At 33.5% G+C, this 12,024-nt stretch overlaps 1 protein-coding gene across 3 annotated transcripts; it reads right to left on the reverse strand.

Annotated features, from left to right (window-relative positions):
- Nucleotides 1–585: 585 nt before the first annotated feature.
- On the reverse strand, nt 586–11,375 carry LOC113847075 (DNA-directed RNA polymerase III subunit RPC5). Of its 3 annotated transcripts, none has more exons than XM_027475936.1 (13): nt 10,900–11,375; nt 10,752–10,820; nt 10,558–10,665; nt 9,152–9,220; nt 8,366–8,530; nt 7,770–7,817; nt 6,578–6,684; nt 6,421–6,489; nt 6,086–6,137; nt 4,156–4,790; nt 2,724–2,921; nt 2,479–2,599; nt 586–805 (listed from the first exon to the last, which is right to left on the reverse strand). In XM_027475936.1, exons 1-13 carry the CDS (start codon nt 11,284–11,286, stop codon nt 734–736), a joined length of 2,100 nt encoding a protein of 699 aa, XP_027331737.1. In that variant the 5' UTR covers nt 11,287–11,375; the 3' UTR covers nt 586–733. The 3 variants fall into 3 exon arrangements, with proteins under 3 accessions (XP_027331737.1, XP_027331754.1, XP_027331746.1); XM_027475945.1 differs by lacking the exon at nt 586–805 and adding an exon at nt 1,401–1,479 and having other exon boundaries at nt 10,900–11,305; XM_027475953.1 differs by lacking the exon at nt 9,152–9,220 and having other exon boundaries at nt 10,900–11,305.
- Nucleotides 11,376–12,024: the final 649 nt, after the last annotated feature.

Here is a 12,024-nt window from a genome sequence, read left to right on the forward strand (position 1 = left end):
TACATTGGAAATGAAATTATAGAGTGATTTTGCCTTATGTTGGAAAACAATTTCAATTGCTCTAAAAAAATACGTTATGCAAGTGTGTCAAACTTTAAAGGATATTTTCATAATTTCTCTTAGAAGTCACTTTAGGGAGTAGTTTCATATAATAATTGTTCTCTTTAAGTATACTTTGAAAAACGGTTAATGAGACAACTATTCTTAAAAGTCACTTAAGAAATTGATTCAACGTGGCAACCTCAATTAGAAGTAGACTTTAGAGACTAATTCTTGGTTGAATCGATCTCTAAAATACTTTTGAGAATATTTGCCATGTTAAACCACTTTTTAAAGTTGTATTCATATAGTAGTTTATATAACTTCTCTCTTTAGTTGGTAGAGTTTTTTTTTTTAATTGATAGTATTTTTTTTTTCAAAGTTTGAAACACTTAATAGATCAAGTAATATCATAATGAATAATTTAAACAATTTTGAAATAATTCTTATAATGATGTTATTTTAATATGTTTTGATGATAATCATGAAACTCTTGTTATGTGTACGGCTTAAACTACACATAAAAGTGTATGGAGTGAACCCTTGGTGCATGAAAAATGATTGTTTAAGTGGAATGAGTGGTTGGAAGGAAAGTTACAATAATAAAACTTTTTATCCAAAATTTTACTATGTGAGAAAGTAAAGAAACTTGAGTCATGTGATTATCCAAAATTTTACTACGTATTCTTCAGGATTACTGCATACTTCCATCACCGCTTTTCAAGACCCAAACAGAACCTCTCGAGACACACAACTCATTCATGACCTGAAATTGGTAAAATACAAACAAAACCACCATTAGGATAACAAGCAATATTTGATTGATAAGAAAAAAAGCATGATAAAATTTATGAATGATATTGCAATGCCTATTTGTTGTCAATCCATGTTAAGATCATTATCATTATTTGATATTTCAATTAATATGTTGCACAGGCAACATTCATTCTACTTTACAATCTTGTTTAACGCAATTGATCAAGTTATGAAGCAACTAATCCCTTTAGTTATTTAGAGAAAGCCAGTTGAAGCCTTTTAGGTTGTGCCAGGTTCCTTTGCTTCTACTCTAGTTATTTTCCTTTCCACGTTCGAATACGCAATGTTCTGTCGTTAACAAATTAGTGAATAAATAAACAAATAAAAACTTCAATCTCTAACCCTAGCCACAAACAGTCCAAGTGAACACGCATATATGGAATAAAACTTGCTAGCTTTATACGTGTCAATTACTAATACCCTTTTAAATTTAAAAATGGATCAAAAGCAGATTATGACGATCAAGTGCTTAGTTTAATACTTTCGATTTGGTTGCTAAAACACTAAATTTAACTTGACCACCCGCCCTAGCAGCTGAATTAATTGGGCAGATATTTAGCATGCGAGGATGTCATTATACAGGCTATTAATCTTTGATTTAAAGTGCAAAACTATCAAGATCCCCTAAGTTACAAATCCAGAAACAAAAAGCTCAACATCTTCAACTGCAAATATGCAACGTTAATATGGCAATCAACTCATTGTTAGCAGCACTGAAAAGGTCCGTGTTACATGGTACAATACTCCAAAGTTTAAGGACATAATTGCAATTGGATTTGTTTACTATGACATCTCATGAAATCAAAATGTCAATATAGAGCCTAAAAGAAAGAAAGTACTTGAGGATATTACAAATCAACCTGTATAGAAATTGGGTAGTTTTAAATATAGATTAGGTCTAATTCAACTCCAAAAATTAATTCATGAAGTGAGAATTGTCTAAGTCTTTATACTTTAACTATATTTGTAATTGATGTGGAGCCTCAACAAGTTCCTTCATCGTGAATATGGTGATTGAAGGACTAATTTTTTAAATATATGTAGCATTGAAAAGCCATGAGACTAAATAGAATGCTGCAGGAGAGCCGCTAGGTCACAGGTATGTCGCATTGAGGAATCCACGGAGCCAGGTTAATTGAAATGGAAAATCCATTGGACCAAATTTGATTTCTTTTTTATTACATTTGAGGATAGCCAATATAAAATTTACCATACACTTTGATATTATTTTAAATCTAGACTAGATATAATTTAACATAAACTAACTCATAAAGTGAGAATTATTTTATCATTTATAAGCCTACTTTAGCAATATTTACAGTCAATATGGGATCTCAACAGGTAGTATTATGCCATCTTCTTTATGTCTTTTTGTAGAGGATTCCATATCCTCCTTTTAGTTTGTTTCTAATAAAACTTCTTTATTCAATACAAATTTCAACCATAATTGGTAGATTGAAATTAGTTGAAACATTTTGAATTTTGATCAAGAGGGCGGGTGACCAGTATGGACCAAAAACAGATTAATTTGAGATAAAATTTAAATTGTATGTCATAGCCACCGTATGAAAAACATGAAGTAAAATTTGAGTTCTTAAAATCAAAATAAAAATTAAAAATTACCTTGATATATTCATTGTTAATGACCTCCCTACCGAGTTTTCTCCTTGCAGCTTCCACTATCTCTGCCTTCTTCAGCTTGGCACTCGGTCCATTTCCTCGAAGCATATCAATTACAACATCTCTGCAAAGACCAATACAGTCCTGAGCATTATATTACATAACGAATCTGCTACTTGTTTTCAAAAATTCTTTGACCTCTCATGGAGAGCAAATAATGTTTTCCTTGAAACAGGGGAGAGAACAACCTGAAAGGATCATCTTGTGATGATTTCAACACATAATAACCATGGATATCACATGCAACTTCACTAATGATAGCCTTCAATTCATCATGTGGACCATCAAGACTATGAGCTGCATCCACAGCAATTTTAGAATCTCCCTTTGAAAGCATAGTTTTGGAAACAGCCATTTCACGCAATCCTTGGCATATCATTTGGAAGCTGCCAAGATAAATAGAAGCAGCATAAGGCAACTGACACCCAAACAAATAGATAAAAATATAAAATTTATGTAGGCCAAGTCCCCATTCATGGGACATGTCAACTGGCAAAGATTTTTTCCCTGACATGATTGTCATCACCCTGGCTTAGATTGATAAAGTGGTCAGAAAGATGTATGTTCCTGACAAGTGAATTTCCCAAGATTGGCAACAGTGGCAAAGATAGCTGGATTTCCATTCCAACCCATCCCAATAAACCATATTTAATCCAAATAACCAATTGCCATTAAGAATTTTGTTTCAAAACAAAAGCTACCACAGTCTCTTAAGCTGCCAAAGAAATATTTTTAGAGAACAAATTGCCTAGACCCAAAGCCCCACATTTCTGCAACACAAATCCCAACTAATAAGATCATCTCTCTTCAGATCAATATATTCTCTATCACTTGAAACAAACCATTTAAAACACAAATTCCAACTAACAAGACGTTGGAATCAGCTATGAAACATTGTATTGTTTTGTTTTCATAAAATAAAATTGGCTCAAAACATTTTTTTTCTGCTCCTCAGCAAATACATTAAAAAACCATAAAAAAATGATCTAACTCCATTGGCAAAGGCACAAAACCTATCCCAAATAAGATACACACTCCAAAAACGATAACATCCATAAGCCCCACAGCCCAGTGATGTAGCACAGTTTCGTGGGACTTTATAATCCTACCTTTATAGAAATTGTTTGAAAACTCTTGACACTGCATGCGGACTAGTTACATGCACAAAGGATGAGGGCATAGCTCATGGTCTTAAACAATAAAAAATTGTTTCTAAAATCAGGTAGGATGGTGGATCATGCCTGTATACCCCAAAATGGATGAATAGGCTAATGAAATGTGAAACAAAATGAATAAAACTAAAACCTAGAAAGCATGTATTATATACAACACAGGACACACGTGCCAAACGTCAAAAATATGCAATACAACATGACCATAACACAACAAATAAAATTAACAGGAAACACAAATCTTAGGTCAAAAGTGAGAATTGATATTTTAAAAATGAGTATGAAAAATATTGAGTGTTGTCAAATGCAAAGCACAAGTGCTGAATTATGAAAGCTTCACAGAGCACTAAGAAGTTAACTACCAATATTTGTGTTTCTGAACATTACTATCTCAGGGATCATTTCAAGAAAGTAGATCACCAAAGGAAAGTTGTCACTATAACATTACCTGCAAACTTTGTGTGTCTGAAAAAGTTTCTTGAGGGCAATTGGCAGAGCATGTCGGGTTTCATTTGACATGGTCATCTTCCCAGGAGGCCCTCCACTGAGACTTGTTCCCCGTTGATCAGAATTTTCTGATTTAACAAGCTCGTTGTTCATACTAGGGTTTGCTACAGCATTTTTACCAAGTTTGCGTTTTCCAACATTTGAAGCAAAACTAGATAACTGTCTATCCAAACCTTTGAAAACTTCTTCCTGCTTTTCAACAATATTTGGATGGAGTTTTTTGAATGACTCGTCAGGAAGCTCTCTAAACTTCCAGTTAGGAATTGATTGGCCAGTAGATTTATTTATATCAAACCTTTCCAAGCCAAATATCTTCAGGAAATTTCTCACATAATTTCCAAGTTCACCCCTAACATTCACATCAGAAAGCTGAACTTTTAAATTCTTGCTAAACAATAGTAGGGCATAATCTCTAGCCAAAGTTTCCACACCACCCTGGGGATATAGCAATGCACTTTTTGCAGTCCAGAGTCCCCGCACCAATATTGCATGCTGCTGCAGGAATCCCAGAAGTTGATCCTCAGAGTATTCAGGAGCATAGTGCTTAATAGCACTAAAACGATGAAGTGGACGACCCTAACATAAAGAACTTTGTTAGAGATGTTACAAAAAATAACACAGAAACAGGATTCAAAATAAAATAGTGCAACATTATTTGGTGGAAGTTGTTATTTACTCAGTCCATTTGTGATCATAATTGAGTCCATGCATATTAATGCAAATAATTACCTATTTCATATGATTATATGTTAATTTATTAATTAATATATTAGACAGTAAAAATATATACAATTATCAACAATTTAACCAATGCCTATATTGGTTCAATGAACAGTCTAATATCAAAAACATTGGTTGCAACTTGCAAGTGTACCACCAAAATAAGCAGTTTCCTTTTTCTTGTTTATTTCTCTCTTGTTTCGATATTGCCACAACATGAGTGTTATACTTTAACAGAGAGCAAGAGAGGGAGATCAAAACAAGAAACCCTTTAATAATTAATTTAAAAGGAAAAATAATATCCACCGAAAGGTTCTAATACACATGTTAAAAATATATATACAACAATGACATATTAACTATAAACCCATTAGCAACCTTGAAAATTCAAAAACAGTTTTTGTATAAAAAATGAAAAACTGCAGTGTTTGACATCTTAGGACTGGGGCACATGTCTGGGTAGCATGGGTGTACAAGACCCAACATGTCTCATTAACCCATCCTGTCCTGATGTTAACTTTGACAGATTTGAGTTTTCAAAACTAGACCCAATGTATTTTGAAGGCGAATTCAGGTAACAAGATTTAGGTTGTTCCCACCCAATTCTTTTTCTTTTTGAAATTTATACTTTATGAAGTTACGTATTAGTAATTAACCTTCAAGACTCAAAAGATTACATTTTGCACATATTGATATTATTCACTTTAAAATATATACTATAAAATCAACTTTAAGTGTAGTTTTATACTTCATTAGTTCATTGCTTTAGTTATACATGTTATTAAAATTTATAGATTTTGTTTATAAGTTAACCCAGTCCTATCCCAATATTGTCAGATCTTGATTGAGTCACCTACAGAATAGGAAAAATGTCTCTGAAAATTTCAGGGAGAAATATAGATAAACTATGTCTCAACCCATCCTATATACACCCCTACCAAGTAGTTTGCTGAGAAATATGTCCACTAATAGCTTAACAGTTAACACACACATAATAGCAGAAGTGAATTATGAATTGAGAATATATCCTAAAAAAATTAATGCAATCAACTATACACAAGCATAGAAAGCAAGATGCACAATGTTGGATCTGAATGCCCCTTTCTCATCAACAAAAAACAAATTAAAATCAAACTAAGGATGTTACAAACCTCAATAAGCAGTTTCTTGAGTCGTTCTTCCACAAACAAAGATAGAAGATACCTGAAATTACATCCACATATGATAGTCAAAACTATAAGCCAATATCAATTGTACAAACCAACAAACAAAATCAATATTGCATTATAAGAAGAATAAACATTATTGAAAAGTGGGCAGAAACAAGGACAGGAAGAATATAACAAAAAGCAAAGAGACAAATGGATAAATTTGCAGGTACTGAAGGAAAAGAGACTTAGTCCAAAGCACAACAGCTAATAGCAAATTGTTAACCAGAACGAAGGGCCAAAAATTAAATAAGCTTGATATTAAAGGAAGAAAATACCTTTTAGAAGGACCCTTGGGTAAAATGTTGCTGCTCACTCCAGGACACAGGGCAGTAACATAGTCATACCTTGAATCAAAGATTTACCAACATAAAAAAATTAGTAATTTACATATTCACATAAAGGAGTGCAAAAGGACAATGGACATATTCTTACGCTGTCATATTAAAGTCTATGGGAGGACCTTCTTGGGCCATCATTTGCTGCAAATATCTAGAGGAGATATCACTCTTGCAGCTATGGTACTTGAGAGGAATCCAGCACTAAACAAGATATAGAAATAAAAAGTGAAAAAAAAGACATTAAAACAGGAGGGAAGTATAAACAAAGTGGAGTTAAGAAACAAAATTACCATTAAGAATTCTAAGCAGAAAATGCAAATATATGGAACTAATTCATACTTTATTTCAAAAGAGAATATGCTTTTCATCCATGCATTGAAGTACTCTAGAATTCATTTCTTGCAACAAGAAAGAAAATAACAAAAATACGACATGGAAATCATTTTCACCAAAGTTGTAGTTTCCAATTGTTGCATTGGGAATAGCATTGATTTAATGTACATTTTTTATTCAATAAATATTTTTATATCAATGCCTTCGTTGAGGTGGGGTGACTCGGTCTTTCTTAAATGAAAGTTCAGAAATAACCATCTTTTCTACATTCATTCTTTTTTGTCGCAATAGTAACATCTTCATTGAAGCTAGTGGAAGCATTAGAATTTTACAATTTAATGGGTTATATTAGGTTTTGGGTAAGGGTTCTGATAAAACTGGTCCAGTATAGTAAGAGAAAGAAAGAGAAAAATAACTGCATTATTCACAAGAACTCCTCTGGTCAATGTGACCCCGAGGTAGAAACAGTAAAATGTGTACAGGTTACTCCTAGAGACCCCGAATACTCCCCCAACCCAATTCCTAAAAACCAACCTGTTCCCTGCTTTCCCTCCTCTTCCTTTTATATCCCTTATTCTCTTAATGACCAGTCCTAACTACGTTAGTTAGTTCCGGTTCTGGTCTCCTACCTTATTCTTATATTGCCTCGTATATACTTTCTTTAATATTGGTCTGCTATCAGGTTCAAGCGTAGAAAGTAGGTAAAGCAAAACCGCATTGGAATATATGTGAGGTAAGGGTTCTGGAAGAGCAAAAGACAAGCAATGTTAAGATAGTGGCTTCTTGGGTATTGTGAAAAAAACCTACGAAATCAGATGATTCAGTGAATTTTAGGGAAATCTGAAACAAGAGGAATCTAGGAATAAACAGTATAGATTCCTACGTTACAATGAATCTAGGAGTAAACACTGTTATACATGTAAATTACATTGCAGCTTTAACAATTGGCATACCTCATCACCACCATTCTTTTGCTCAATAGAAGGTTCGGTCAGCTTATTCTGCCACAAAGAAAAGAAATCAATTAGCTAGTTGGAAATGACCCAATACAAATTGACAGAATACAAGCAGCAGACAAAAATTATATAGGTAAAGATTTAGTGATCAAGCAAAAAGACAGCTTGTGTACAAGCCCTCTCTGATGAGAGAACAAAATCTGTCTCTAATTTCAAGTAGAGTTGGCACAAATGGCTAAATATTAAATTTTGCAATCTATGAACAATAAATCCAATGTTCCCCCCAACTATACAGCAATCAATTCTTTTTTTTTTTTTTGGCTTTTTTTACAGGGGAGCAGGGAGTAAAATCACCAAGCATGCATGCCTGTAAAGGATTTATTAAACCAACTTTTCAATATTCTTGTAAGGAAAGACAAACTTTGGTACAACTCAAAACACACCATCTACTCATTTTCAAAAAGAATGTAGAAAATTGTTTTAAGATTGTTAAGACATCAGTGCCATTTTGAAGAAATTATAATTCCTGCACCTTGTAATTGTGCAGTCTTTTTAAAATTGCTGTAACAAAATAATGTATATATACTTGATACCTGCTTCTTGGATGTAGAAACAGACTTTTCTTCAACTGACCCCTCAATTTTGACATTAGCACTTGCACCAGAGGGGATAATGTTCTTCCTTTTTGATTCACCAGAATTAAGATGTTGTAGTGATGGTCGGAGCTGCACAACTGCATGAACTGGATGCAGGTGCAACTGTAAACAATAAAAGGCAGGAAAATTTACAATTTTTTCCAAATTATATTTTTAAATGCTATATGCTATATAATCGGCAATAAGAAAACAAACAAAAGCACATCAAGCTTGCTGGGTAATCATGTAAGCATCTAACACACAACCAACCTATTGTGTTTTTAAATGACCTTGTTCTGTTGTTTTATTTTTAAGGTGGCATTCTGAGGTTTTGTTTTCTGAGAGGGGGGAGCCAAATTAATTTCAAGGCATGTTGCATTTTTTTATCTTCCTATTTTTCCCCTTATCACGCCTTATTAAAGGCAGCATACTGTGCAATCCTTGCTGCATTCACTTTTCAATGAACATTTTCATTAAGAAACACATTAAGTAATTGCTTATCCTTTTCTTCAAAACCAGAATAAGATATACCTCATCTAAAAACAAGAAACTCAACCTCAAGGTATATTCAGTAAAAGTCACTCATCCTAATTTATTGGAAGAAGCATTAAATGTATAATAAATAGGAGTAAAGGACAACAGTATTCCATGTTGCAATGGCATACCTAATACAATGCTGTTCAAGTAATATATCCCCTTGAAACTAGATTAGACATCACAAAACAGAGCGTGAAACACAAGTACCTTATCACCCATAAGAATCCCAACAGCACAGCCATTTGCATGAGGTGGCTTCCACGAAGTGGATAGAGTCTGACAAGAATTAAAAGTATTGCACCAAACTTACAAGTTAGACTATATTATGCTTTTCTAAAACAAGTCACATGTACACAAAGCACTCAACTGCTAGCATCAACTTTGAATATTCTTATCTGTTAAAAGTTTGTCAGCCAATTCAAAAAACAAAAGGGCATGGTATATCAAGGAACAAAAAGAAAAATTAGAACAAAGAACAACGCCAACCAAGAATTACTGCACTAGGTGGAATAAACTGCATGGATCAAAGCTCAAATGAAGGGGTCGAAAAAATTAGCACAGTTGTATGTTGGTTGTCAACTTTTTAAAATAACTATTTAAAAACATAGAAGAAACATTAATAGTCCGTACATGCAAGCTTTTCATGTTTTCAACAAGAGAAAAGTACTATTGCAGAGTTTTAGTACTGCTCTGTAACATTCAAGAAAACAATATGTTTTTTAGAGCAAAGCAGCAGATTTTCAGCAAATGGGTGAAGCAAGCTTTTCACAAGTAAAAATTTGAGTGCACATCCAATCAAACTGTGTATCAATTATCATGTACTAGTAACATTGACAACCTAATAAAATTGCATAACTTTAGCTAATTCTAATCCCATCCTACATCCCTCCATTTATTATTTGGAATTTCTTGTGCGGAACTTATTTGAACTTATGAAAATGGCTTATAACTCTATCAGTTCCCTTTAGCTTGTTTCAAAAAGTTTTAGAGATAAATTAATGACAAGCTCTTATCTAATGAGAACTTACTAGACAAATGCTTAACTAAGTTGTTATTTTTCTTAGCATACTGTAATGAATGGAAATGATAAGAGGGCAAAAGAGACAATTGGCATAACAATTGATAATAGACACATGGCTGCTGATACACAAGAGCAGGAAAGGAGGAGGAGTACACGCACCAAGCTAACTAGCTCAAGGCTGCATGATTATGAGTGGAAAGGAAATAGTATATAGCATTCAGTTAAAAGGAAAAGAGCGAGTGGATGGAATGATTATCTGATTCTCCTTTCTGGAATTTCTCTTTGGGTTCATTTAGTTTTTTTTTTATACACTGTAACACTGGCGATGAAACTCCTAATTCCATAATACCATTAGAGAGTTATACAGCTATATTAACGTGATTCTTTTTTTTTTTTTTACACTCGTAAACATATACCCTTATACACATAACACATACCCTATATGTTTTCACAGCTAGAGCAAAAGTTAACTACCGTGCGAATGAATCAAGGATTCTAAATCATCAAGTATCCAACAAGTCCTCTTGAATCTAGTTATATAATACACAAAGAAAATACATAATTATAACACCGTAAGAGATAATGAGCAAACCTGCTTTGTGATGTTGTATTTGTCAGCAAACTCTTTGTCAATGTTATTTGACTCAAGATCAATTGACAAATCAACCTCCACTTGAGAATCATCAGGTTTCAACCTAACCTACACAATATAAAAACACTGAATTCACAAGGTTACATATATTTTTTTCTCCCAAAAATAAAAATAAATAAATTTCAATAAGACACCTCTTCGCATTGTTCATCTAAGTCGTATGGTCGCCAACAAGGTCTCAAGGGATACTGAAAAACATACAACTAAAAGCAACAAATAAAAAGTTAGACTTTGAAGTTGAAAAGAAATCAGAATTTAACTGCGCAAGCAACGCAAACCAACCTGAGTATCGGCATCGATAGAAGGTGAGAAGAAAACATCAATTTCGCGCACGACCGTGTCTTCAGCACTGTCTTCGTCCATGGGATCGCCTTGTCCTTGTCCTGCTTCGCCTTCGGTCTCTGACTTGGGTTCAACGTCCATTGTGACGGCACCGTTGGGTTCGGGTTTCGAATGAGTCGAGGCCACTGTTTCCACCTCATCTTCGTTCTTTTTGACAGGTAAATCAAGTTCAGGGGGCTCTGGCTTGGAGGAGGATGGTTGGGGTTCGGGTTCAGGTCTGGGTGCAGGTTCCGATTTCGGTTTAGGTTTGAGCTTTGATGATTTTGGCGCGAATTTGGAGACTCGTGAAGGGACCTGCCCCGGGGCTTCTAAGTCCTCTAAGTCCATAACCACTCTCTGCCCTTCTGTGTTGGAGTTTTGTGCTTGCCGAGACGTGTAACCAGTCCTCTAAGACCTGAGAGGAAAGAGCTGCTAGTAGAAGCGAGTATCAATTTTTTTTTGCAAAATTTGTAAGGGATGAGAAGGGGAGCGGGTGAAAATGTGTGTGGTTGAGAGAGTGGAGGGGAAGGGTGATGCCTAAAGGAAAGAAAGAAACTGCAGAGAGAGAGAGAGAAAGAAACTCTTAGAGACGAGGGATCTGGTTTTATTTTCGCAATAACTAAGCAGTAGTGGCATATATTTTTCTTTTCTCTCTTTTAAATAGTATTACAATCTTATTTTAAAATTGAAAATTATAGCTGTTAGTTTTCAAATCTAATTATAAATGTTATGATTTAATGTTACGATCTTGTTTAAAAAATTTAAACACAATTGATTTATTTAATTTTTTAAAATACGTAGAAATTATATTCTCTTTAAATAAATATTTTTTAAAATTTAAAAATAAATTGAACTTACAAAAATAAATTTAACCTATTTTATAAATATATTTTTCTGTAACGTGTAAATCATAATAAAAAATACTTAACAAATTTTATAAATATTTATCTTTGTTGTCGTATTTATTATAAATGTTTTATTACATACCTAATAAATATAACCTATTTATATTTCTTTTTAAAAAATACTTACTTAGCTTAGTGACAGTGAAAACATAATTAATTTTTACTCTCTCGTACATAGTAA

The sequence above is a fragment of the Abrus precatorius genome, unplaced genomic scaffold (assembly GCF_003935025.1).
Source record: "Abrus precatorius isolate BTA unplaced genomic scaffold, Abrus_2018 Scaffold10, whole genome shotgun sequence".
NCBI lineage: Eukaryota > Viridiplantae > Streptophyta > Magnoliopsida > Fabales > Fabaceae > Abrus > Abrus precatorius.